The 26,238-nt window shown below is 57.1% G+C and overlaps 2 protein-coding genes across 7 annotated transcripts in view; both read right to left on the reverse strand.

Annotated features, from left to right (window-relative positions):
- The window catches only part of TNIP1 (TNFAIP3 interacting protein 1), a 15,902-nt gene extending 13,990 nt beyond the window's left edge, over positions 1 to 1,912 (reverse strand). The window contains exon 1 of one of the 5 annotated variants that reach the window (XM_026857925.1): positions 1,892 to 1,912. The gene's annotated coding sequence lies outside the window, so the exon portion shown is untranslated. Of the gene's footprint in view, positions 1 to 191; positions 324 to 1,891 lie in introns of those variants that run through there. The other 4 variants (XM_026857928.1, XM_026857924.1, XM_026857926.1 and 1 more) reach the window with 4 other exon arrangements.
- A 6,317-nt stretch (positions 1,913 to 8,229) lies between these two features.
- On the reverse strand, positions 8,230 to 25,883 carry ANXA6 (annexin A6). Of its 2 annotated transcripts, XM_026857922.1 has the most exons (26): positions 25,750 to 25,883; positions 23,305 to 23,365; positions 20,129 to 20,213; positions 19,734 to 19,828; positions 19,462 to 19,575; positions 19,286 to 19,376; positions 19,096 to 19,175; positions 18,963 to 19,019; positions 18,688 to 18,781; positions 18,509 to 18,604; positions 18,209 to 18,267; positions 17,815 to 17,937; positions 17,533 to 17,591; positions 17,052 to 17,130; positions 16,078 to 16,159; positions 15,736 to 15,830; positions 15,194 to 15,307; positions 14,542 to 14,632; positions 13,723 to 13,802; positions 13,494 to 13,547; positions 12,170 to 12,187; positions 11,121 to 11,217; positions 10,112 to 10,207; positions 9,758 to 9,816; positions 8,880 to 9,002; positions 8,230 to 8,595 (listed from the first exon to the last, which is right to left on the reverse strand). In XM_026857922.1, the coding sequence occupies exons 2-26, from the start codon at positions 23,320 to 23,322 to the stop codon at positions 8,536 to 8,538; spliced, it is 2,019 nt and encodes a 672-aa protein (XP_026713723.1). In that variant the 5' UTR covers positions 23,323 to 23,365; positions 25,750 to 25,883; the 3' UTR covers positions 8,230 to 8,535. The 2 variants fall into 2 exon arrangements, with proteins under 2 accessions (XP_026713723.1, XP_026713724.1); XM_026857923.1 differs by lacking the exon at positions 12,170 to 12,187.
- Positions 25,884 to 26,238: the final 355 nt, after the last annotated feature.

Below are 26,238 nucleotides of genomic sequence, written 5' to 3' on the forward strand. Positions count from 1 at the left end.
CCCGGGGACGGCGTGGCCCCGACCCCACTCCGGGGCTTCACCCCAAACCGCCCAAGAGCCCGGGAACCAGCCAGAAACAGCCACCGCGCAGCGCCGAGCCCCACCCCTCTCCGGGACCCTTCGCTGGGGCGGCGAGGCCCCGGTACCCAGGCTCGGTGCCCGGTAAGCCCCCGGTGCCGTGCCGAGCTCACCTGGCAGTGCGGGGCCGCTCCCGGGCCGGGGCCGCGGCGCTCCGCCGCCAGCACGGGAGGAAGCGGGGCGGGGGGCGAGCGTTCCGCCCCCGGGAAATTCCCAGCCTGACCGACAGGCGCCGCAGCCAATCGGCGCGGAGCGGAGGCTATAAAGAGGGAGGGCGGGGCGGCGGTTTGTTATGGCGGAGCGGGTGTTTGTTGGGCGGGTGTTTGTTCTGCTCTAGTCCTCTGTGGGAGCTTCGGGGGCTGCGAGGGCCCGCCCGGCATAGCGGGGCCCCCAGGGGCGGAAGGGGCCGCCTTGCCTCCGCCTTAGGGAGGGTTCCCGCTCGGGGGGAGCGGCAGGCCCGAGCCTAGCAGCGGCTCCCCCGGCTTATCGAGAGACAAAATGGCGGAGGGGAGGGCAGGGCCCGGCCGCGGCACCATCCTGCCGGCGGGTGGAGGAGCCCCCTTGCACCCCCGGTGCCGCTCGGGGGCTGCAGCCGGTTTGGGCTGTGGAGGAGTGGCTGGGGAAGGCTGTGCTGGGGGGACCCAGGGCCCGTGGCCATTCGGCAGATGGGCTGGGGTAGTCGTGAGCTCTGCCCCCAGCCCCGGGAAGGAGGCTGGCGTACTCCTGAGGGCCTGCTCTTAACAGATCTTAAAGAGTTCCCCACCGAGCCTGTGTCTCCCGAGTTAACGTTAGACAAGGAAATCACACCCCTGAGCCAGAGCAGTTGTTATCGGGGGTCGTTTCCCTCCGTGCCACTGCTTTGATTATTCTGCGTTCATGAACAACAGAAATCAGCCAGAGGAGCAAGAACCACGGGGAACACAAATCACAGGGAGCACCACCTGGTTTCATGTAGCATTTTGGGACTCATTCCACAGCTACCTGATTGTCTTCCTCGTGTTGGTTTTGCTATGAGGAAGGTGTTTTATATATATAAATGTTGTATATATATATATATATACAGGTGTATATATATATAAATGTTGTATATATATATGTATATATATATATATATACAACAACAAACCAGAAGCAAAGAAAGCCTGCTGTAAGCAGACGTGCTGCTTGCTCTCTGCCTGTGCTCCTGACATTCCTCCTTTGGCGACTGCTGCTGGGCTTGCGGGGGTATCCTCACTGGCCACTCTGCTGTTTCCAGCTGTCCCACCCCTGGCTTCCTACCCAGCTCCGTTTAGACAGTTCCATCACTTGGCGATTTGATATTTTGGGTTGTAAAAATTAAAAAAAGCCCCAAACTCCTTTCCTTGACTGCTGTTCACTCCAACCAGGATGGCAGCCTGGCTGGGTTATGAGACAGCTCAGTGGGTGCTGGGACCCCGATGTGCTCTTTGGCTGTGCTTGTGTCCAAGGTCGCAACTGGGGATGAGATGGCAGGACCCCACACACAGGCAACATCTTCCCTTTTGTTCCCTGAAGGGCTTGTTTTACCCCAGAGGCCTGTGCTATTCTGTAAACCCTCAGAAAACCTGGCTTCAAAGCTCAGTGCTGTCCCACAGAACCAGAAAGCATCTTGTTTATAAGATAATGTCTCAGTCTGCAAAAAATAGCCAAACCCTGCTCTATTTCTATGAAGAGAGGAGGTGGGGTGGCATTGTTTGGCTTTGCAGCGCTCCAGGCTGACAACTGAAAAGCTGCCTGCCTTCCCCTCACTCTGTCCTGGGCACAGTCGCAGAGAAAAAAGCATCATGCTACTCACCTGGCTGGGTCATGGAGGGGCTCGGAGTGGTGAGAGCCCTTTGGGCCAGGAACTCTCCAGCTGCAGTCCCCAAATGCAGGAAGACCAGCCCAGCTGAGCTTACTTTTAGGCATGAAGAAGGGGAATTCCCCATGATGGAGGTCCCAGACAGCCTCTGTGTGGTTTTGATAAGGAGCCAGGCACCGCTTAAAGGGCTCTCTAGTGCTGTTCCTTCCAGGGGCTGCTGAGCCATGTCAGGTATTAGTCAGCAAAAGGGGGGAGGTGGGGGGCTGTTGTGGAGGCTGTGATTCACTTTTAGACAACTGGAGAGCCTGGTTACATCATTCTCCTTGCCTGGTTTCTGAGCGAGTTCACCAGGTTTACAAACATGTTGTGATTCTGTCCAAGGAAGCTGCAGCATTTTGCGAGAGGCATCGTTGTTGTCCCATGTGTGTTTCCAATCCCATTCTTGTCCATCTCTCGAGTCAGAACACGATATGTCTTCCTGGGAGAACAGGGAAGAGCTGGTGCTGCTGGTGGAGCCAGACAGGCAATGGTGTGCCACGGTTGCAGGTAGTCCCTAGAAACCATCTGCCAAGACAATTGATGGTCAGAACAAAGGCTGGAGCCAGCTGGTACTGGAATCAACCAAGGATTTAAGTTTTTCTGTTTTACAGAGGCTGATTCCAGCTCCCCAGCTCCTCACTGGCAGGCACAAAGTTGTACGTGGCAGGGTGTTTGGTCTACACTCATCAGAGCTGTGAGGCCTGAAAAGCACCCTACTTTAGTCGGGCTGGTTTGGGGGATACCAGCATGGGTGCTTGGCAGGAGGGGTGAGCAGCCATGGGGTCTGGGGCCTTCCTGCAGCCAAGGTCCCTGCAGAGGTGGTCAGCTGATGGTGTGCTCTCACCTACTGCCTCTCCACCTCTCTAGCCAGCTGCTCTTTTTGTTTCTACCTGAGGTCACCAGCTCGGGCTGGCCCAAACGCCAGGATGAATCTGACTATGAAAACTAAAGGCTTTTGATCCTGTTGGTCCTTCCTCATTCCTTTGGTCCCACTATGCTACCAGGGGAGAAAACTCACCTGATGGCAGCTGTGATTCTTGAGCACGCCTGCATGGCTGTGCAGATGTGTTCATGGCTGACACTTTTACATGTTTCATGGGGTTTTTTTGGCACGGAGGCTTGGGTTCAGCACTTTCAGTGGAGGCTTATTCACATGAAGGCACCCTGATTGCTTCCGTGTTTGTGGCCATGCTGTGGGAAATGGGCTAAGAAGGAGCACAGGCCACGAGTGACGGTGGTGGAGCTCTCCTGCCCTCTGCTCCTGCTTGTTTCAGATCGGGTCTGGCTGCCTTTGGGTTGAGTCCCCACTCGGGGGTGACCAGGGTGGGCCTTGTGCATGGCCAGTGATGTGAATCCTGAATGGAAGTGGCCCAGCAGCCCAAGGCACCCAATACATCCACCTGCACTCCGTGCTGCTGGGCCAGCGGAGCGCATTGAAACCCTGATGGGGCCAGCCAGGGCCTGGCTGTCATGGGTGGCTGTGCTGGGCTGCTGGCCCCGGAGCAAGGCGGGAGCAGAGGGGCAGCTGCAGAGCAGGTGATGGGTGCAGCTGGTTTGGCACAGCACCTGCTCATGGGCTTGGCTCTGCAGGGGTCTGTGGGTGCTGGTGGGTGCCTCTTGGCATCAGCAGAGGGTTTCACTGGGGGCTGCTGCTTGTGCTGTGCTGATCAAACGCATCCTGGTGTTCCGGCAGTGAAGGGAAGCAGAAGGCCAAGAGTGACGCTGTGAGAGCGAGGAGGAAGCTCCGGCCGCAGGAGGGGATTTCCAGAACATTGCGATCTGCTGCCTATGCAAATCAGAAACTCAAATTAACCTGGCAGGATGGGAGGGCTCTGGGATGGAGGGCAAGGGAGAGGTAGGGTAGGGAGCCTGGGCAGGTGGGCTGCTGGGAGAGGGAAGGAGGGAGCGTGGAAGGGGTCAGCATAGGCAAGGGGTCAGCAGAGGGATGGAGGAGGGAGGTGCTGGGGACCTCCCACAGTGCCTTCACAGGGGGTCAGTATCACACTGTGACTTTCCAGGGATGCCGGCCTGCTTTCGCTTTGCTGGGTTTACTGTCTCACTGAATGAGAGCTCCCTTCTCCCTCTGCCTCTGGCGTGTGAGGCAAGGCTCAGCGTCACCCGCTTCACAGGAGGAGATCACTACCTCCTGCTTTCCTCCACAGCCTTGTGGTCCCCCCTCTTCCTCCTCCACAGTCAGCAGGGGATGGGTTATGGAGGGACCTGGTGCAGCCCCACAGTGGATATTCCAAGAGCTGTGGGAACTGGGTCCGGGAGTGCTAAAAGGATTTCCTTGCGTGCCTTAAGCTTTGAATTATTCAGAATCCAAATTTGCAAGATCAACAATAGGCACAGAGGGGATTTTCCCCTCTTCCTTCCTTGCCAGGCCATATATATGCAGTTGCAATGCCTGAGAAAAGCGCTCCTCAGCAGTCATCATGTCCTGGAAAGCTGACTCCAGGGATGATGGTGTGGGGAGAGCAGCCCTGGTGAGCTCAGCCATTTCCACAGCTTCAGCTTACTGTGGGGAACGGGCTGCCCAGTGAGCAGCACATGGATGTGAGGGACAAAGCTGCTCCTTTGGCTGGGGGAGAGGAAGAGCTGAAGAAGAAACCTCTGCCAGCTCCCAGGATTCAAGCCTGGGTTTCTCCCATCCAAGAGAAGGGTAGGATGGCGAGTGGGATGGAAGTGGCTTGCTGGTGTTGCAGCATTGCACCAAGGACCGAGACCAACATCCCATGTGTCTCTGCACCAGATGCAGCTCCTCCTAGGTTCTGGTAGTAAAGAGGATCTGTAGTGGCCTCTGGAGCTGACTCAGAGGGAGAGGTCCGACCCTCTGCACACCAAACACAGGCTCGTGGGGTTTTTTTGGATGTCGCAACCTGTGAAATCTGGTGTTGGCTTTGCCTGGAAGCGAGTCCTTGTCTCCAGCATTGCTGGTCAATGTATGAAACAGCTGTGAACTGTGTGTTGGTTTGTAAATCCCAGACCCTGGCAGCCGCTTCTTTGTGGCCACTCTGAAGGCTGAAGTGTGGGTGGCCAGCACAGACCTGCCTCCAGTCCTTACCCTTCTCACATCCTTCTAATTCTTCCCCTTTTTTGTGCCCATCATTTTGTCCTCCCCTTTCCTTTCCTTGCCTTCCTTGAGCTGCTTGCCTTCTTGTTGATCACAGAGGCTAGGCATGAGATTTGCCACCAACTGCCCTCGAATTGGGCTGGTTGGAGCCTGGAGAGGGGTGCTCTGAAGTGTATTTTCTCTAGAGACCAGAATGCTACAGGTATGAAGCCTCTTTGTCTGAAAAGTCTGACAGGTCTGCGACATGCCCACATATAGGGGGTTTCATGGGCAAAACAGTCCTCACTTGGGGAATTTTTATTTAATTTGTCAGTTAACACAATTACTAGTAAGTGATTTGGGCCTCAAACAAAACAAGTGTTCTTCCTTCCCCAGGCTTGGCTTAGGCCAAACATATTCTTTTTCCTCCCTAATCTCAGTGTTCCCCGTTTCACCACAGGTTACACTCACTCCATCCCAAATCCTTTGTCAAGGTGACAGGTCGCATGTAACCTTCTGGCTGCCACTTCTCTGTGTTTCCTACTAGGTTTCTTCCACTCCTCTGTGCTCCTCCATGTCCCAGGGTTGACAGCCTGTCTTGGTGCTGCCAGTCCCAGGTTCCTCTTGGTTCACTTGGCATCCTCCTAAAGCAACACCCTTGCCCAGCATCTCCTCCTTCCTCATGGCTGCTTTTCACTGGAGTGTCTCATTTCTGTGGGCCTGGCGTGGAGTCCTCAAGCTCTCCAGCACAAGAAGGCAGCAGCAGTTTAATTTGGTTGGCGCTGGGAGATGAATTACACCAAACAGGAGCAGGTCTCCAAACAAGAGCTGTCTGCAAATTCATCAACCTCTGCAAGAAAGCATAGAGGTGAGAAATGGGGAGAAAATGCCACAGGTGCAGAGTGAGTCCCAGAGGCCATGCTTGTGCTTCCCAAGATGCCATCACCCTCCTGGCATTGCTCTTGGGGTGGGCAGCTTTGCCGAGCTCAGTCCAGTTGTTGGTTCTCCCTCGTAGGGCAGCCCACCATGCGTAGCCCTAGGTGTGCTGCCAACCCCAGCAGCATGGGGACAGGATGCTGTGCTTAAAGAGGATATTGAGTGTGCTTAAGTGTTTGCAGTGATTAAAATACCGCTGGCTGTTTTCTGCTTCAGCTGTAGCAACTGCTGCTGGAGATGGATTACTACAGCGCTGGGCAAGATGAAGGCTTTTGGGTAGCAGGACTCTTCCAGGAGAGGGAGTTGTTCTGAGGAGAAAATCCCATCTTGCTTTTCCTCCCTGTCCCCAAACACTCCGTGACTCTGTTGTCTTGTCCTCATCGTAGGAGCAGCTGGCAGCGAGCGCCAGGGAAATTCCTGGCCTTGGGACCGGTGTGCTGGGGTCATCCAGGCTTCCTGGCAGCAGCATCACCCTCAGCTGGGCTGGGGACCAGCCCTGAGGGTTACCTGGTCTCACTGCCACCCTGTGCTTTTCCAAGGCAGCCCAGGCTGTGGGTGACAGTCACTGCTCACAAGCTTATAGCGATCACGGTACAGCCAGAACATTCACTGGAGTGTTTATGCTGTGCTCAGGGAGTACATACCCCAGGAACATCTGTTTTGGCAACAAGAAGGAGGCAGGATGACGGCTCATGCGTTGTGTCCCTGTGCTAGGGAGACAAGCAGATTTCCTCCCTGGCTCTGGAGGAACAGAACTCCACTGCCCCAAAGCTGGGTGGGTGCTGGGCTGTCTCCTGAGCCTCAAAACTTTCTTGGACACTGCAGCTGGATCCTGGAGAGCACAGTTCCCAGCTGTGGGGACGTGGCCAGCTCTACTCCTGCAGTCGCTGTGCTGTGCCTGACTCTGCAGCAGCCTCACGCCTCTGCTGCAAAGCTGCAGGAAGAGACAGGCAGATGAAGATCGGGGTTATATCCTCCCTTCAAAACATCTTCTGTGGCTGCTCAAAGTCTTTGCAGCAGGTTCCTGGCCAAGCAGGTGGGCGTGGAGTGGGTTCAGCCTCCAAGATGCTGCCTGGACAGAGATGCCCATTCCTACTTACACACAGGGGCAAGACAGAAGAGCCCAAATCTCTATGGGAAAGGGTACAAAAGCTTCATCCAGGCTGGTTTTCCCCCAAGAAAGGTGATTTTGTTACGAGGGGATGTTTTACAGGAAGGCATCAAGGGAATTTTCAGTAGAATAACACCCAGCTGAGTTGTTTCAGCTTCCCTGGTTTGTTTCTACATGTTGCTGCTTCTCGACCTCAGCTAGTTTTGAAGTGTTATGATAATATTGTGGTGTTATTCCTAATGCTGCTTTGATATTTTGAAGGTAAAGCTTTCCTCACCCAGCTGTTCTGAGGAAGACTTGGGTATTCAAGACTTTTTGTTCTGACTTGGAAACAATTGAAAGTGCTGGAATTTCCCACTTTTGGAAATTCCAGTTTTCTCCTGGGCTCTGGGGGAAGTGCAAACATAAACTGTTTGGGGGTGTAGCCTTTATGGCATGTGCCTTTCGACTGCTTCTTCAGCAGCTTGAAAGCACAGGAAACCGCGTGTGAGGACAGATGGATGCCATAAAGTCCGATTTGTATCTCTGCTTTATAAAAGCATCATCCACCCAACGGCATGAACACTGATGGGGGGTTTTCAGAGGCATGAAGTGAAGCACTCAGTGAAATCCCTGCACTGCTGCCAGCCCCATATGCATTTCCAGCCCGCCTTTGTCACTAGTGGGGGACCCTGGGAGTGTTGCTCAGAGGGGCTTCGGGGTCTCCAGGGCTCTCCCCGGGGCTGGGGCAGGGCTCCTGCCTGTGTTGGCTGCAGGAGCAAGGAGACACAGAGACTCCTCAGCATGGGCTCAGTCCCACCCAAACCTGTCGGGGAGGGCAGCTGGTCTGCCAACAACCAGATTGAAGAGGAGTTTGACCTTGACAAGGTTCCGGTGTACCCTTGAGAAGGGGAAGCTTTTCTTCAAGCAAATAACTTTCAAGGAGCTGCAGACTACACAGCAGGATGAAGTAAGCAGGGAGAAAACTGATTAAGGTTATCCAATGAGAATGTTAAAAACAACTTTTTGACCAATTATATTGTGACACTCTGGCACCTGAAATATCTAAAAATGCACACTTTTAGTAATAAAAAAACCTAGCCACTTATTCACTCATGTGAGTGTGTGTGTGTGTGTGTGTGTGTGTGTGTTGCTTTGTCTGTCTCTACAGCAACACAAACCTGACCTAATAAATGGACTGCTCTCACTCCAGGGTCAGCAACAATAAGGTTTTATTTATGAGATTTAAAATTGTCTTCTCCATCTGGGTAAATTCCTGGGTTAGTGGCATGTTTGGGTATGAATTATTTTGCACCGAGACAGACAATCTCCCTACCCAGACCCCTCTGCTCCCCTCCCCGAGACTCCCCGGCTTGCAATGTGGTGCCGCTTTCCAGCGCAAAGTGAGTCGTCCTCTGCAGGGCACCGAGCGTCCCCCGAAGCCCCCGAAGCTGCAGTGACATCAAGGCGGTGGGTGCGTGCGTGCTGGCTCAGACGCGAAGAAGGGGCTCCCGTGGCCGCCTAGTCCTCCCCCCCGCAGAGGGCCAGCAGAGCCTTGCGGTAGTCACCGGAGGTGTCCTTCTGCAAGAGGGAGACCCATGTCAGAGAACTGCCCGCTGATGCAGGCCCTGGGGAAGCCCAGCTGAAGGCGCTGGGCATGGGGAAGGTGCCCACAGGCATCCGTGCAGCAGTGGAAGATGTCAGCACATCCCCTCTACGGCAAGATCTGCCAACACTGGGGCTGACTGAAACATGTTCCCCCTCCCCAGGCAATGCTCAGTCCCTGTGCAGTCCCTGCAGGGCTCAGGGACAGGGCTCAGCCAGAGGAGGTGACGAGCTGGGGAGGAACACCCGTGTCCCCTTACCTCGATCATGTGGTGCAGCGATTTGTCGAACAGGTCTATGAACTCGCCCCGGATGTTGAGCAGGTCGATCTCGCTCCGGGAAATCATGATCCGGGTGAGGGTCCTCTCATCCGTGCCAGCACCCTGCAAAGGGAAGCTTGAACAAATAACCCCGGAGGGACTGGGGCTCCCCAGCATCTCCAGCACAATCCAAACTGGGGATCGGGTCCAGAGGAGGCCACAAAAGTGATCAGCACCTCTCCTGTGAGGACAGGCTAAGAGAGTTGGAGTTGTTCAGCTTGGAGAATAAACAGCTCTGGGGAGACCTTACAGTGGCCTTCCAGTACTTAAAGGGGGCTTATAAGAAAGATGGGGACAGACTTTTTCATAGGGCCTGTAGTGATAGGACAGGGTGTAATGGCTTTAAACTAAGAGAGGGGAGATTCAGGCTAGATATAAGGAATACATTTTTTACAATGAGGGTGGTGAAACACTGGAACAGGTTGCTCAGAGAGGTGGTAGATGCCCCATCCCTGGAAACATTCAAGGCCAGGTTAGATGGGTCTCTGAGCAACCTGGGCCAGTTGAAGATGTCCCTTACCATGGCAGGGGGCTTGGACTAGATGACCTTTAAAGGTCCCTTCCAACCCAAACCATTCTATCATCTCCACTGGACATGTGCTGGACTTGCTGCTGCCAACACACAAGCCTTTTGTGTCTCTTGCTAAGCCCAAAAACCTGATGTGGTGTTTGTTTGAGCTCAGCCCTGCCCTGCTCCCTCAGGGATGGCTGGCGGACAAACCCCATCACTGCTGTGGGGTTAAATCAGAGTCCCAAAGGGTGTCTGTCCAGAGCATAGCCCCCTCCCACAGCTTAGCCCCCAGAGAGCCCATCCACACCTTCATGGACTTGTAGAGCTTGTCAGCGAAGAAGGCCGGCTTGTTCTTCACACTCCGGACTGCAACACACAGAGGGGAGAGAAAGTGGGCTCCTGGCTCACAGCACCCAGGGAACACATCACAGCAAGGAGCTGTGGCACCCATTGGGTCACCTGCAAACCCTCCTTGGTACAAGGCTGCAGGCTTGGCCTCATAGGACACCCTATAAATGCCCCGACCCTGTGCCACATTGGGAGTCTCCCTGGCCCAAAGGCAGCAGGAATCTGCCATCATGTTGCCCTGGCAGAGGTGGGTGAAGGCGCTGCCTGCCCTCTGGGGAGCTCTGCCTCGAGGGAGCACCCGCCGGGCACTGACCGATGGCTATGAAGGCGTCCCTCACGTCTCCCGACATCCGCTTCCTGATGGCGTGCTCCACGTCGTGGTTGGTCATTTTGATGAACTCCTGAAATACTGGGGATGGGGCAAGAGGAAAGGGTCAGTGCCGAGCCACTCCATCCCAGCCCTGGGCACCCCGGAGACTCGACCCTCAGCCATGGAGACCTCAGGATGGGACCGGGGCAGGCTCGGGCAGCTTCAACAGGCTCCTGTCCTGGTTTCAGCTGGGATAGAGCTCATTATTTTTTTCTTTTTAATAGCTAGAATAGTGCTGTGTTTTGGATCCAGTATGGGATTTGGTAAGAGAAGAATGTTGACAATGCACTGATGTTTTTAGTTGTTGCTAAGAAATCAAGGATTTTTCAACTTCCCCTGTCCTGCTAGTGTGCAGGTGCACAAGAAGCTGGGAGGGAGCAGAGCCAAAGCAACAGACCAAATTGGCCAATGCAATATTTCATATCATACAACATTTTGCTCAGTATATGGATGAGGGTTGACTGGGAAGCTCACTCTCGCTTCCAGGATTCTCTCTTCTCTGGGATTGCTGGCCAGGAATGGGCTGGGCATCACTCAGCCAGTGGTGAGCAATTGCCTTGTGCATTACTCATTTGTATTTTCTATTATTACTGTTATAATTATTATTTTTATTTTATTTTACTTCAATTATTAAATTGTTTTTATCCCAACCTATGAGTCTCCTTACCTTTACCCCTCCAGCTCTCTCCCCCATTCCCCGGGGTCGGGGAGGGTGAGCGAGCGGCCGTGGGCTGTTTGGCTGCTGGCTGGGTTTAAACCATGACACCCCACAAATGCAAGGCCATGCCCTCTCCTCCCACTGCCTCATCCCCACCACTGCTGGGGAGACAGGGTTCCACCTCAGCCTCAGGGAGACCCCAATCTCCTGCTGCCCAGGGGTCCCATCCAGCCCAAATCAATGCACTTGTGTTGCATCTGAGGGTCCAGCAGCGATGGAGAAATGTGGTCCTACCTCTGCGGAGGTGGGGGTAGCTGCGGGTGCAGAGGATGCTGAGGAAGCGGGTCTCCAGGGAGTCACTGGAGTCGTTACTGGAGACATCAGCAAGTTTCTGGGAGAGCAATGGAGAGTGAAGAGGGAGGCAGTGGGACAGGCGTAGGAGAGAGGGACAAAGATGTCAAACAGCTCTTCCTGGGACAGCCAGTCCTGAACACTCTCTTGCAAAGACCATCATGCACTCATGAACAGGAAAATAGTGGGGTTCCCCCCGCCCTGCCAATGGTATTTTCTGTGCATGGATGTGAAGGTGCACAGCTGCACACTCACACATTGCCTCTGAAAAAAAAGACGTTGTGTAGTTTTTATGAAAAAACCTTTGCAATGCTGATGGTTAAGACATTTTTTTTGTCCTTTGGGGAGGATGTTTTCACAGAATCATCTAGGCTGGAAAAGACCTTGAAGATCATCTAGTCCAACCATTAACCTAACACTGACCGCTCTTAACTTCACCACACTCCTAAGCAATTATGTCAGTGCTTTTGGAGGTGACCAGTACAGGGAATTTGGAGCTGCCAGACACAGAAGTCACCCTGCACCCTGGGCCACAGCAGTGCTGCCTGTGGGTGAAACAGCTGCCACCCCTGCTGCAGGGCTTAGTGGGGAGGCTGTACTCGCCACACCCATCAGTCTATTCCAGTAGAAAGCTGCCCCTTCCCCAGTTCCCACTTCTGGTGAGCCAGGGAAGCCAGCCCCAAGTCCCACGCTGACAGGAACATGGGTCCTGCATGCAGGCAGCGGGCAAGATTAATCCCCAGCCCTCCCAAGGGCAGGAAGGTGGCTTTTTCTGTCTCCTGCCCAGTGCTGCCCTCATGCAGGTCCCATCTGCCCCTTGCCACCCATCCTGATGCAAGCACCCTGGAGCCCCATGCAAGCAAGCACAGCCTGTATTGTCAGAGGAACCCAGCATATGGGGCTACTATTCCCAGCCCCAGTCCTGCACCTGAGAACCACAGCATCCCCTCAAACATACAGAAGAACTGAGGAGCAAAAGGGCAGGCACTCACCAGGGTCTCAGCAACAACCTGGTAGAGAGAAAGAGAGAGACAGGAAGACAACAGGGTCAGAAGGTGCTGCTGAACCTTTATCTTTCCCTGACAAAGCGAGGGAAATCTAGCAAAATCCCTTAAAATGACCTGTCCCCAGCTCCCCTGTTTCCCCGTGAGTGCGTCTGATCTTAGGACCTGTGTCCTCCTCCAGCTGAGCCTCTACACCACTGCCTGGGGTGGGGGTTGGTCTTTGACCAAGCACAGTGAGCCCCCCACCCCTAGGGCTTGGGTACCAGCCAGTTGCTCCTTGGGGAGCATCCTTGCCTGGCCCCAGGCTGGCTGATACCAGCCTGCCTGCCTCTGCCAGACGCAGGCAGCAGGAGGAGGAGAAAGGCAGCTTTACTGACAAAATACAGCGCAGTGCCAGGCCGGCTGTCGCCCAGCTGGCTTGTCCCTGTGTTTTGTCATCCCTGGTTCTCTCTTTCTCTGCAGCAGGTCGAGGCGAGCGGCAGCGCATGTGGCAGGGCGCAGGCAGCGCAGCATCCGCTCCCTCTGCCGGCAGCAGCCCTGCCAGGAGAGCTGCACCGCTGCGCGCTGCCGGCATGCGTTGGAGCAAGCGGTGCTGGGGCAGGACAGCCAAGTCAGAGCTTGGGTTTGGCCCTGCACTGAACTTCCCAGCCCCTTGCAGAAAAGACTTGACCCGAAGGAGCAGGAGGCCAAAGTGCACAGCCCGAGGATCACAGGTCTCCTGGGACTAGGAGCTGAGCCAGGCAATGGGGCCCCAGCACCCCTCTGCACTGTTTTTGGCTGCTGCTCAGCCTTCCCCCTCCAGCCCTGGCTCACAGTAACCCAGTAAAGATGAGGCAATGGTTTGGGGGCTGGGGCTGGCATCCTGGCACGCTGGCAGGGTGAAAAGCAGCTTAGGCCTCACATCTGCCCTAGGCACAACACCGAGAGGTGGGTGGCTCCTGCAGACCAGCCCAAAGCTGCCTTTGAAGCTCCAGATTTCAGTGTCAGTGTGTGTTACTGGACCCCAAAGTGGCAGCTCTGCACAAGAAATGGTGCAGTCCCTGTTTGGGAGCTCCCTGGGGCTCGGCCCCAAGGCTGCTCTCATGGTTTGCAGCTTCCCAGTGTGTGGAGCAGCAGAGCCCAGGGCACGAGAAATCAGTCTGTGGAGCTTTACCTCCATGGGTGTCACTTCACCCAGCATCTCCCCCTGTAGATTCCAGACCCCCTTCCCCAGCAGCATTTGTTTCCCTGAGGATGCCATTTCCAGACCAAGGGGTGCAACACCCTCATTATTTTGTCTGCAGAGCCTCAGCACTGCCAGAACGGTTCTTACCTTGGCATCTTCATGCGCCTGTGTGAGGTTCTCTGGTCCTTCATCGCGGTTGCCCTGTGGTTCAGTACAAAAATCATGAAGTGGGGGAGAGGATATCTCCTGGGAGAGCCCCAAGCGAGGGGTCCAGCAGCAGTGATGCTCCGTCTTCTCCATAGCCATCACCCCTGCAGACACCCGCTGCTGCCCGTGGCAGGGAGGGGACAATCCCCAGCGAGAGAGGTGCCCTTACCAGAGCGAGAGAGACGAGAATCCTCTTGAAATGCCCCGATGTGTCGGAGCTCAGGTCATCTTCCAAGCGCTTGTTGTAGGCTGTAGAGAAGTGGGACAGCTGAGCCCTGCACCCTGCCTGCAGCTCTGCTTCCCACCCTGCTCCCTGCCTGTTGTGCCTGTGATCCCTGTGGGGCCTGCGGATGGTGGTGGCCATCCTCCAGCCTTTGCATGGCTGAAGCAGATGCCTCCATCTGCTATTTTCAGGCCTGGGGTGGTGGGGATCACCCCAGCAGCTCTAATGCTCTGGGCATGAGCACAGCCTCTTGCTCCAGGTGCTCCTAAGGAAGAGGGATCATTGTGAAAGAGCTCTCAGGGGAGGAGACGTTGGTAGCAGAGTTGGGGCATGTCACTGTGACATGGAGAGAGGCCAGGACCAGTGCTCTGCTACGGATGACCAGCCACAGAGCGATTTGTTTAGAACAGTGGGCTCTCTGGGAGAGAAGAGGCTGGGGATTTAACTTGGAGCTTGCAGCTATTTTTCCCTAGAAAGAAGGCAGCATGGATGGAAGGAAAAGAGAAGTGCAGGGTCTGGGGGGTGTGAGAAATCACGGGATGGGTTTGAAGACTCCTGCCAGCCTCATCCCAGGTTTTCACTTCCCTTTAATAAGGTATTGATTGGACCTGGGGAAGAGCTGCTTTTGCCTGAAAGGGTTAATAGCACCAAGCCACAGACCCAATCCAGAGAAAAAAAATTGTACCCTGGGCTCTGAAAGGAGCCTTGTACAGCATTATACGTGCCCGGGACCTGGGTGCTCCCCACGGCCCTCCTGTGCCGTACCTTGCTGATATGCCTCGTTGATAGCTGTGATCTCCTGGTTATTCCGCGTGGCCATGATTTCAATGAGGACGCTCTCGTCTGTGCCGGCCCCCTGGAAGAGAGTGGCACGGTGGGGTGCTGCGGGTGCCAGCAATGGATGGGGACACAGTGGCATCACCCTGCCAGTGCCAGGCAAGGAGGGGCTGCTCTAGCCCCAAGGCTACCACATGTCAAGAGTCCATGTCCAGTAAATGGCCCCAAGGGCTGGTAGGAACCAGCATGGAAATGTGCTACTAGTGGGGTCCCAACTGGTGTGACTGGTGGATACTGGTGCATGCCACTGGTTTGCCCCTACCCTGGCTCTCCTGTGGCTGCCTGCGCCTGGCAAGACACTGCTCTCACTGAAAAGTGGGGATGCTCTGTAAAGCACTGGGAGGCCTCTCTGAGGGGCTTTGTGTACGAGCTGGCTAGAGCGTGCTGGTCTGCAAAGGGGCTAAACTGGGCTCCCAGCAGGTTTTCAGTGCAAACTAGGTCTTTGTCCTGGTGCTTTCTGCTCTGCTTTCCTTCCATATAGGAGATGAGAGCCCTGGGCCACCAGCAGTGCAGGTACAGCCATAGCAAAAACCACCTTGTCCTCACACACTGAAGCCGATACCACCAGTGTGGCAGTTACCTCCACAGCCTTCCTCAGCTGCTTGGCATCGTACTGCGCCGGCGTCAGCATGAGCCCGAGGATCAGCTTGGCCAAGCTGCCAGACAGCTCAGATTTCAGGTCTGCCATCAGGTCCTGCAAAAGCATTTGAGGGTTCAGTCCCCGGCTCCTTCTGCAGGGACGGACCAGCTGAAGAAACACCGGGGAGAAAACAGGGGAGGAGAGTGTGGAGGTGGGAGACATTTGGGAAGACTCTTGGGGCAGTTTAAGGTCATGTTTTGGGGGGTGGCTCTGGGGAGATCCTGGCTCTGGAGTCCTCTGTGTGGGACTGAGGGCGGGGTGAGCGAGGGGAAGGGACACCCTGCCCTTGGGCTGGTGGTGTGCATGGAGTGGGAGGCTGCTTTGACAGCTCTGTCTTGGGGGAGTCACGGAAGGGCAAATTGGGGTGCTCTGGCTGTCCCCCGCTCCGTGGGCAGGATTTTTTTCAGCGAGGGGCAGATCTCAGTGTGGGAGGGGGCAGGATGTGGGCAGAAGGATGGAGCCAGGGTGGAGGGCTGCAGTACCCTGCCGTAATGAGCCTTGTAAGCCTTTAGGATCTGCTGCCTCTGGGCGTTGCTCCTCTGTGTCACTATGTCGATGATGGCCCCTTCGTCCGTGCCTGCAAGGACAGCAGTGATGTGGGGAGAGCAAAGGGGGCCCAGAAGAGCCACACTATGTCACCCCTAACTGCAGCACATCACCATCCCCACCCTGTAAATGGAAAATGGGGAAGAGGGAGCTCCCACAGCTCCAAAACTGGATCTTTTCCCTCTCCCTGCGGCTTCCATTCAGCCCTGTGTGGGTTTTCTGCTTAAGGAGCTGTTAAGGAGCAGCAGGACGGGGCTGGGCGCATGGCCCCCGCTTACCCAGGCCCTTCATTGCCTTCCTCAGCACCTGTGCATCCCCATCGTCATTGAAGCTTCCTGCGGGCTGTATGGTTCCTCGCAGCTGTGGATACACAGAGGGGTTTGGGTTCATCCCTGAGCTGGGTGGAATGGAGGGAGGGATGGAGAGAGGGAGGGATGGAGAGAGGGAGGGATGGAGCCACCCGGCAAGCTGAGGCCAAAGCAAGTCGTGTGTTAGTGCAAGCACCTGGGACTCAGTAAGAATGTCCCTGTCCCTGTCACCCCTTCCATCGAGGGGCAAACCATAGCCAGGGCAGCAGACAGCAGGGAGAAGATGGCAACAGACAGTCCCTCAAGTCTCGGTGTCCTGCTTGGTGTTACACCCTCCTCCCTTAGTGCTGGGACACCTCAGCTGAGGCTGGCCACATCATCTGAGAGCCAGAAGAGGAGTCACTGAAAGGGTGCCCGCTCCTGCCCTGTAATTCTACCCTCCTTTTATTCTTACAGCTTCCAGCACATCTCTGTCCTTCCTGTGCACATGCACGTAGGGTTCAGGGTGTCATTTCTGCACATCCCAAAGCACCCTTTTGCGGGTGCCTCCAGCTGCATGCAGGGTGCCAGCTCCCCGTGCCCCGGCCAGCCCTGGTGTCGGGGTGGGCTGTCCCAGGGAGCAGGAGGTCTCTGGTGGGCACCGGAGCCAAGGCTGCACATGATGCCTTGCAGACATGCAGGGCCTGCCTCCCTGAGGGAGGGAGGGAGGCCTCAGAGAGAGGAGGGGGTTAGTGGAGCCCGTGGGGGGCAGCCAGCCCTGCCAGGGTTACGTCCTGACAACCTCGTGCCCCCAAACCAGAGAATGGCGTTGAGAACAGCCGCAGAGTGAGAGGCAGAGCAGAGGTGTGGGGCTGGCCATGCCCCGTGGCAGAGACGAGCAGCCGAGGATCCCAAGCTAGCAGGGAGCAGAGAGGGGGTACGGGGGGGGCTGGGGGGTTGCTGACCTCTACTTTGGCCACCGCACTAAGCTCCCACATCCGATAGGCCACCTGCGCCGCCTCGGGGAAGAACTCACCTGCGGCACTGCAACAGGAGGGCAAGGACAGGGGACAGTGAGCCGGGGGGGTCCCGCACCCTACCAGCAGCTGCCTCCCACCCCGTTCTGCCTCCTAGAGGGGTGTTTTGTACCTGCCGGGTGCTGGGCATGGGGGCAGGAGCCAGATGAGAATGGAAGGGAGTGGGTGGCAAATCTCAACCTCCCTCACCAAAGCATCCTCCCTCCAGGTGTTTCTCTCTGCCCCCACATGCCAAGAAGGGACCATGGCATTGTGGTTGGCCATGCAGAGGGGCCACAGGGCCCCCTGTACCGAGCCACTGTCACTGTGGGTGCTGCGGGTCCAGGTGCCCCACCAGGCTCTGACCCGGAGGTTTGTACCCAGCACCAAGGGGATGAAGAGGGACAAACGGGGTGACAGGTGGTCTTACTCATCGTCCCCTCCGCACAGCTTCAGCAGGGCCTTCTTGTATTCCCCAGAGGTGTCCTCCTGGAAAGAGAGATGGAGATGAAGAACCATGCGGCACGGAGGGTCAAGGTAGTGCCATGGGATGAGCACATGGAGAAGGATCTCCCTGAGCCTTCTCCTCAGAGACGGACACCCGGCACAGGGTGTCTGGGGAGGGGGCTCAGCCCTCCCACGGGTGCTGGCATCACAAGGGAGGCAGCACTAGCAGCTGCTGGAAGGGTGACCGGGGACCCCCAGCACTTGCCTTTATCATGTTGTAGAGAGATTTCTCATACTTGGTCCTGAACACCTCGCGGATGTCCAGCATGTCGATCTCACTGCGGGACACCATGATGCGGATCAGCGTGTTGTCTCTTGTGCCCAGCCCCTGCAACGGAGGAGACCCCACGTCAACCCTGGCATGGCCAAGTGACCCGGCTCAGCACATCACATCAGGGACCATCTATCAGATTTCTACCCAGCCCTGGTTCTGAAGGAATAATTCATTTGGAGAGAAGAGCAAAGACCCCAGGTCACATAGGTCCTGTCTTCACGGATTTGCATCACCCTGCCCTTCAGCAGCACCCCGGCAAGGGGACCCCTCCTCTGGCTGACTCCCTGCAGTGTTGCAGCCCCTGCAAAAGGGGCGATCCACTCACCTTCATGGCCTTGTAGAGCCTCTCAGCAAAATACTCCGCCGTGCTTCTGACACACTTCACTGTGGGGAAATTGAGGCACAGTGAGGAACACTGACACCTGGCTTCACCAGTGCCTCTGAGCACCCATGCCCCTTGGGCACCACATTCAGCATCCCTCCCCACTCCAAAGGAGCCTCCCTGAGCTCTCTGAAACTGGGTACAGCCGCAACCCCAACCCTGCTGGCTCCCTCGCTGAGCCCTCCACCGTGGCAAGGCCAGCCGTGTGTTTTCACAGCACTCCCCACACAGGGGCTGACGTACCCACGGCCAGCATCAGCTTCTCAAAGTCACCAGAGAGCTCTCCCCGGATGCTCCTCTCGATTGGCTTCCCGGAAATCTTCAGGTACTCATCAAAGACTGCGGGATGAGAGCGAGATGATTCCTGGAGAAGCTGCCAGGATACCTTCAGGCCCAACCCCAAGCTCGCAGGAGATGCTCACCCAGGCGGAGGTGCTGCTTGCTTCGCCGGCCAAGGATGTAGATGAACTGGGCCTCATCCGTGCCCCATTTCAGCTCACCAGCTTCCAGCAGGTCCTTGTGGGATGGGGAAGGCGGCAGAGCCCGAGTCAGGGTGCTGCTCATGTGGGGCTCTGCCCAAGCATGGGTGCCCTTGGCATGCACCCACCTTTTGCAGGCCTAAGTCCAGATGCTCCCAGTGCCACCAGCCCTGTCCCTGCCCAGATGCCACCTGTCCCAGTGACCTGCCAAGACTCACCTTGGCATCCTGCTCCACCAGGTCCTCGCTCACCACGTCATCCTCCTCCCTGGTGCCCTGTGGGAGAGAGACGGGCTCAGCCATGCTGGGTGCAGGCACCCACCACCTACAGACACTGGACAGAAGGACATACCTGAAGCAGAACAACGAGCATCTTCTTGAAGTGGCCTGATGTGTCTCCAACGATGTCAGCCTCCAGGTCTCTCTCATAGGCTGGTGGAAGAGGGAGAGGTTAGGGCCTGGAGAGCTGGATCCCCTCACCTCTGCCCCTCATTCTGACCCAAGGGGATTCAGGGCAGCCCCTGCCCTTCCCCAGCCCTCACCATCTTTGTAGGCAGCCACCAGGTTGTGGATCTCCTCATTGGTACGGGAGGCAAGAATCTCAATGAGGCACTTCTCATCTGTGCCGATGCCCTGGGGGCAGAGATGCAGACTCATGAGCAGCGGGACCAGCTGGGGTGTCCTCAGAGGGGCCCTGGGGGGGCTGCCCACCCCTTACCGCGATGGCATCTTTGATCTCCTTGGCATCGCTGTAAGCTGGGGGTCGCATCAGGCTCACGATCAGCCTCTCAAACTTCCCTGTCAGCTCATACTTCAGGTCTGCAATGAGGTCCTGGTGGAGGGGAAGAAAGGGGCTGGGGGACCCTTTGCTCCACAGCATCTCTGAATGGGTCCAGGGAGTGGTGGGTCCCTGAGTGGACTGGTTGGTGGCAGCCAAGGCCACCTGCACCTGCAGTGGGGACACCGACCAGGGAATGTTTCTGCTGTTACCTTCCCATAGAGGGACTTGTAGGCTTGGCAGATCTCCACTCGCTGCTTGTTGCTTCTGGATGTGATGAGGTCGAGGATGGCCTCCTTGTCACTGCCTGCGGGAGAACCGGGAGTCACAATTAACCCCATGGCTGGGTCTGACTGCCCATGGCTGGGCTCAGCGTAGCCATCCTGCCGTGCCCAAAGCTGCTTCCAACTCGGGGCTGGGAGGAGAAGCAGAGCCAAGCTGGCTCCAGGGAGGAAAGGGGAGCTGGGAGAGGTCCTGGCATGCTGCTCAAGCAGGCAGCTGAGTGGGGAGGTGATGCAGGATGCTCAGCCATGCAAGCAAGGGTCAGCCAAAGGAGTAGGGGACATCAGGGTGACCCTGGGGTGACGGTTTGGAGGAGTGTCCTTACCAAATCCCTTCATGGCATTGTACAAGGCCTCTGCATCCTGGCTGGCATCAAAGCCTGGGAAATCCTTCACTGACCCCCTGTAGACCTAGGGGAAAGGAATTGAGATGGTCAAAGGGGAAGGAGCAGCCCCCGGTGGGATCAGGGGAAGGAGAAGTTGAAGTTGAGCAGGTCTGGGGTGAGATCCACTCCCACTCAGGCTGCCCAAAGGCAAAACTCAGCCTCAGACATAAACACATTCTCCACAGTTGTTTCCTTTGCTGTTTGCCCTTCCCACCGTGAAAATTGTTTGTGTGCCAGGTCACTGGAGTACAGAGCCTTCCCTTTCATATCTTGCTGACATTGCTCTCTGTTTGCTGCTTGTGCCCTGTGTTTAAGCTGGATACAACCCTCCCCGTCACACCAGCAGGAGCTGAGGGTTTGAAGGGAGGTTTCTTGAGCCCATTTGGGTTCCCAGCTCCATCTGGGGAGGCTTCAGCAGGAAAAGGGGAGACCCCAGGGGAGGACTGGACTCCCTGAACACAGGGGAAGGCATGGCAGGACCAGGGCAATCCAGCTGCAACACAGCCAGGCTGAAGGGAGTTATGGGTGGTGTATTGGGAGCAATGAAGGAAGTAATTTTCCTACTGCCTGCTGTGAGCAGGAAAACTCTCCGGATGCTGAGGATGCCCAAGCTCTGCATGGCATCTGAGGGAGGAGACAAATTTACAGGCACAAAATTATCATGGGCTGCTAAGTGGATAGCACTGAGAAGTGCCAGAGCTGCCAACTTTGTCCTGGCCCAGCGTGTGCTCCTGCAGGGCCCAGGGTGGTCCAAGGGGTTGGAGCAGGGATCCTGGATACAGGGAAAGACTTTCCCAGGAGCCCAAGAAATCCTGGGGGTTGGCATGATCCGCTTCTGTCTGCTCCTCTGCATCTCCAGGCTGCACAACGAGGACCCCAGGAGCGACACCCCCAAACAGAGACCTCAGGGAAAAACAGGGATCTGGCGTCCCCTCCCCAGGTCAGCTTTGTCTGGGAGAATTCACCCTGGGGGAGCCTGGAGCCAGACTCTGAACCAGATCAGTCCAAACCCTGGATGGAAACAGATGTGAAGCTGGAAAAGGAAGGGCCAGCCCTATGTAAGGAACTGGGATGCAAATCTGCCGGAGTCACAGTGTGGGAAGAGCTGAACAGCAGAATTTTCCCAGCAGTTTTGCTGGGGAGCAAAAGGACTGGGAGCCAGGCTGAGCTGGGGCTCTCGGGTGTGTCAGCACCCTGAGAAACTGAGAGCATCCTCCCTTGGCTTGGCTTGTAGCACATGCCAACTGGGTATGTACACCTCCCTGGGATCACTTACTCAGGAACTGCTGCAGGGCTTGTTTAAGAACCCCTGGAGCTGTACAAAGGGGTGTTGCCAATGTGGGCATCTAAAGCCAACATGTCTCCAGAAAAGATGGGCATCAGGCAGGCAGCACCAGCGTCCCTGAGCCAGCCAGTGCTTCCAGGAGTCAACCCGAGGGGATGGACACGGGGCAGCCCCATACCCACTGCTCACCTGGGTCCCAACCCAATGCCATGTCACAACAGCTCTGCTGCACATCTCACCCAGTGTCTTCAGAAAGAAACCCTGTACCCCCATTTTCCAGAGAAAAACCAGTCTGGGCTGGGCACATTCCACAGGCCCTCCTGAGAGGAGCTGCTGGCACTGGTGTCCCACGTGTCAGGGACCAGGTCGGGCAAGAGGAGACACTGCCCTTCGAGGGAGCCAGGCGGACACAGGGACAGATCGTATTGCAAGTGATTCATCGGGAGGGCTGGATTTAGCCACGTTTCCCGGCAGCTGCCAGACCCTCCTGGCTTGGTGCAAGCTGCTGCCCACACATATGCCTGGCAGAGCTGTAAATAAGAAGTTGCAAGGCAGAAAAGGTGCCCGGAGGCAGCAGGAGAGAACAAGGGTGGCCAGAGGGTGGTGGGGTTGCATGGGTGGTGTTGGGGAGACATGATGTTGACACTGGTTAAACAGGGAGGATGAGCTGTGTTCCTGCCTGCTGAGCTGTTGAAGCATGGGCTGCCTGCCTTGCCACAGTGCTGCCGTGGCAGGGGTAAGGGAAACTGAGGCCTGAGCTCAGCACCATACATCGCCCCACGCTCCCTGCATTCTCGTAGGAATGAGCCCCAGGAAGGTGCAGAAACATCACGCAGGAGGGAAACAGCATCCTGCTCACTGCACCCTCCTCACACCCCCATCCCCCTTTCCATGTCCCGTTTCAGCTGCCGGGGCCTCTGGCCTCCCCTCCTCCATCCTCTGAGTCATCCGGGCCTGCTTGGGACCTCCCAGCTAAAAATAAGCCACGCTGGGGCCGGGAGGGTGGAAGCAAAATTCCTAACATGGCTTCGCTGTCTCCCACCGCATGGCTGCTTGGGATCCTGGACCACTGCAGGGGTGATGCTCACCCGCACTGTGCCTCAGTTTCCCCACCCAGAGACAACCACCCCTGCAGCTGGGCAGGAAGATGTGGGTAATTGGGCTTGAGACAACGATTACTTGATTTCTAGAGGGAATGAAAAGTGGAGCCTGGCCCTGAGCAGTGGAGAAGGGAGGCTCTGGACTTGGGGCCCACCCCTGCCTAGCGCACTGCCCACAGGCTGTACCCCGCAGGCAGGCTGTACCCCACCAGCCGCAGCTGCCCGCCGAGGCAGGGTTTTCCACCCACGCCGAGATGTTTTCCTGGTTGCGAAGGAGCACCTGCTCACCCAGCTGCCACACTGCACCAGCCCTGGCTCGGAGGGGGGAGAAATCCAGGCTGGGGTGGGGAGAGGCCAAAGCAGGGCTGCACGCCTTGCAGCAGGCTCAGGCTGGATTGCTCTCCAGTGAAAGTCCAAATCCCCAGTGCGACATCACTTCTCCTCCCCTTCCCACAGCCCTGCTTCTCTCCCCTATCCCACTGCGGTTCCAAAAGGATTTTTGCTCCTCACTGTCCCTGCTCTCCCAGCTCCCTGCCCCAGCACTTCCCCCATCTGTATCACATCCAGACAGCGCTGGCTGGAGAGGCAGGAATGTAAACAGGCTCCAGGCAACATCGCTCCCATGCACATCGCCACCATCTTCACTGCACGATGGAGATACTGCCCCAGCTCTGAGGTCTGCCCTGTGGCACCCCCAGTACCCACCCCCATCGTGTGTGGGTCATCCTTACCTTTCCTTTGGGTGCCATGGCTTCCCAAGTTGGAAATCACTGGAGCGAGGGTAAGGAGGAACTGCGGAAGGGAACAGAAAAGCTGACGTGAGCCAAAGCCCCCTCTCTGTGGGCTGCGTTAGCTAAGGGAGGCTTTGCTCCCTCCCTTGGGTGCTGGCGCCAACCATCGCTGTGGGTGCAGTACCTGGGTGCTGCTGGGGAGCCCTTTGGGCTTCCCTGGACACCCTGCAGTCACCGGAGCCGAGATCCTTTGGTATCTGGCACCAAATTGGGGACCCCACAGGGGGGAGCGGAGATGGGTCCCCGAACGGCTTCCTGCCAGTGCGAAGAGAAACCGGGAGGGGAAGAAAACGCTGAATACATGGAAATGGGCTGAGCATCCTCTGTGGGGCTGATGCTCCTTGCTGCACCCTGCAATGTTCCCCCTGCAGTCCCCCAAGCCCTGGCACCATCCCAGCTTCAGCGGCTGCTGGGGGTGCCCCGTTGTCACACGATACTGGGGCTGGGCCGTCCCCACAAGATCCCACCAGCTTTTATCTGAGTTTCTGTGCACCGAATCAAGGCTGTCATCAGACCCACACACACAGAGCCCAGAAAACACAGCCGGTTTCCAGGGTAACTCTCAGGTTGTTTTCTAACACCAGCACCATTTATAGCTGCAACTCGCTGCGGTGTGGGCTCTCCCCAATCCCTCAAAGAAAGTCCCCAGACAGCCGTTTGCTCTGAGAGAGCTGACGGAAGGAGAGAAACAGCTGGAAAATGGAGCCCGGCCATGAATGAACCACTGAGCGTCAGCTGAGCTCCAGCCATGAGGAACAGCCGCCTCCTTGCCAGCACTCGCCCTCCCTCTGAGACACGTTACAGGAAAGCTTAAGGCACAGCAGGGCCGTCCGGGGGGGATTTCTGCTCCCAGCTGAGCTCGGTTTCATGATGTGGAGTGAGCAGGGGAAATCACACAGACTTCCCTGGCTTGGCCCCACATCTCTATGAGAGCACCCATGGAGGGGGAGACCCAGCCCCGCAGCTGTTGGTGAGGCTGGGTCACCCCGCTGGGGTGCAGGAAGCCTTCTGTCACCCGTGGGCATCCTTGCTGAGGGAAGGAAGTTTTGCAGAAAACCAGAGCTGCCTTCACCTCCCCTTCCCTTTTCAGCTGGGGAGGCTGCAGGCCTTGACCATCCTTTCCAGGGTGCCCGGGGATCCCAGCCCCTGGCCCATGAAGCCTTTTAATGCCACTCAGGATATGAAGTTGCGTACCCTCCAGGGAACGGAGAAAGCCCTGTGTGGCACAGGGCTCTTGCCTCGCTGCGTGCATGCGGCAGCCCTGCCGAGACCATCCAACTCATCTCAGCAGTGGCAGAGAATCACTGGCCACACCCAGTCCCCATCCTCTCCCTGCAACGTGCTGGTGCTGTCCCCCGCTGCTGCTGACACCTTTGCAGAGGCTGGGGGAGCAGCCCCAGCTCTTGCCCTGCCAGCGGGCGATCTGGGGAGGATGCGCAGACAAACACACCACATCCATGGGGCAGGTGGTGAAACCTGGAGGCTGCGGAGCCCCGGCGTGACCTGCCCCCCTAAATGATGGAGAGGTTTGGGTTATGGTGGTCCCTGGACAGAAAATGCCGTGAGAAATTCTAAGTGATGTGCACAGCCCATCCCCCTCGCAGAATGGCCCACCCTTGCCAAAAAGTCTCTGTCCCCCTGGCAGTGTGTACCCCACCAGCCTCTCCATGGCCCCACCATGGCTTTGGGCTCAGGGCTTTCACCCCAGGAGCCTGGCAGCTATTTTTGCAGCCTGGCAGGGCTCTCCCGGCAGGGCTGCATGCAGCGGAGGCCACGACACACCCAGTGCCCCACTACACGTCCTCCTGCTCGCAGGGAGCTTTGCTGGGTTGAAAAAAAGTGGCATCCATCCTCCCTGTGAGACAGGGGATGTCCCCAAAGTCGCCTGCCCCACCCCAGTGCTAAAAAGTCCCCTTGCCCTTCTAGAACTCCGTGCCTCTGGGGTGCCGTAGGGTGTGTTTCCCTGTGGAAAACTCAGCGGGTACCGAGCCGGGGGGATCCTCTCCACCGAGCCCAGCTCGGACCCCTGCGCGGAGGGATGGGCGTTTCCACAGCCGCCGCAGCACCGGGGCACGGACAAAGCCATATCCCGGCCAGGACACACCCATGGGCCCCGCAGTAACGCCAGCGCCCACCCGAAAAAGCAACGGCTGGCAGTGCAGCCCCCCAGGCTTTTGTTGAAAAGGAAGGCTTTTTCATAAAAAGAAAAAGAAAACAAGGATCCCCCCCTGCAGCCACCCCTTGGAGGGAGCCTCCGCTTGCACAGCTCTGCGCACAGCTCCCCTCCCGGCCACGGCTTTTGTCCCCTTCACACCGCTGCTTTGCGCCCCAGCACCATCCCCTCGCACACCAGCACGGTCCCCCCAAATGCCAGCGCACACTTACGAGCAGCACCGAGGCCTGTCCGGGCGCGCTCGTGGGAACAGCCGGCCGCCGGCACGCTCGGTGCGCACTTGTGGCCCTGCGCTCGTCCTTGGCGTGTGGCGGCTTCCTCCAGTGAGACGTCACCGCTCGCGAGCCCTCCAGTCCCCGCCTGCCATGGCACAGGGGTCAGGGCCGCAATCCCACCCTCGCCACCACACCAGAGCTCAGCCCCTCGGTTTTGGGTGCCTGCGGTGCAGGGGGACCTGATGCCGCCCACAGAACCTCTACCAGGGTGTGGGGAAGGGGGTCACTCGGCAGAAAAGCCCCACCAGTGCGTGCAGGGGCTGAGTGCCAGCAGCGGTGACACACGCAGCACAAGGCGATAATGGTGATTGCACTTCGTCTGCGGAAATTTCACCCCCTTCTGCCCCCCCCGCTGCGGTTTCCTGGTGAAGGCTGGCGTGCAGGGCACCCCGCTGCCTCCGGGGCTGCTCCTGCCACCTCTGCCCA

The sequence above is a fragment of the Athene cunicularia genome, assembly GCF_003259725.1.
Source record: "Athene cunicularia isolate RWA chromosome 13 unlocalized genomic scaffold, athCun1 chr13_part1, whole genome shotgun sequence".
In the NCBI taxonomy this organism is placed as follows: domain Eukaryota; kingdom Metazoa; phylum Chordata; class Aves; order Strigiformes; family Strigidae; genus Athene; species Athene cunicularia.

What these genes read in the sequence shown, in the direction of transcription:
- ANXA6 (XM_026857922.1), bottom strand. An exon ending in CAAGCAGCACCTCCGCCTGG is followed by an intron (nt 18,605 to 18,687) that starts GTGAGCATCTCC and finishes CTCATCCCGCAG; the next exon opens with TCTTTGATGAGTACCTGAAG. An exon ending in CTACCCCCACCTCCGCAGAG is followed by an intron (nt 10,208 to 11,120) that starts GTAGGACCACAT and finishes CCCCATCCCCAG; the next exon opens with TATTTCAGGAGTTCATCAAA.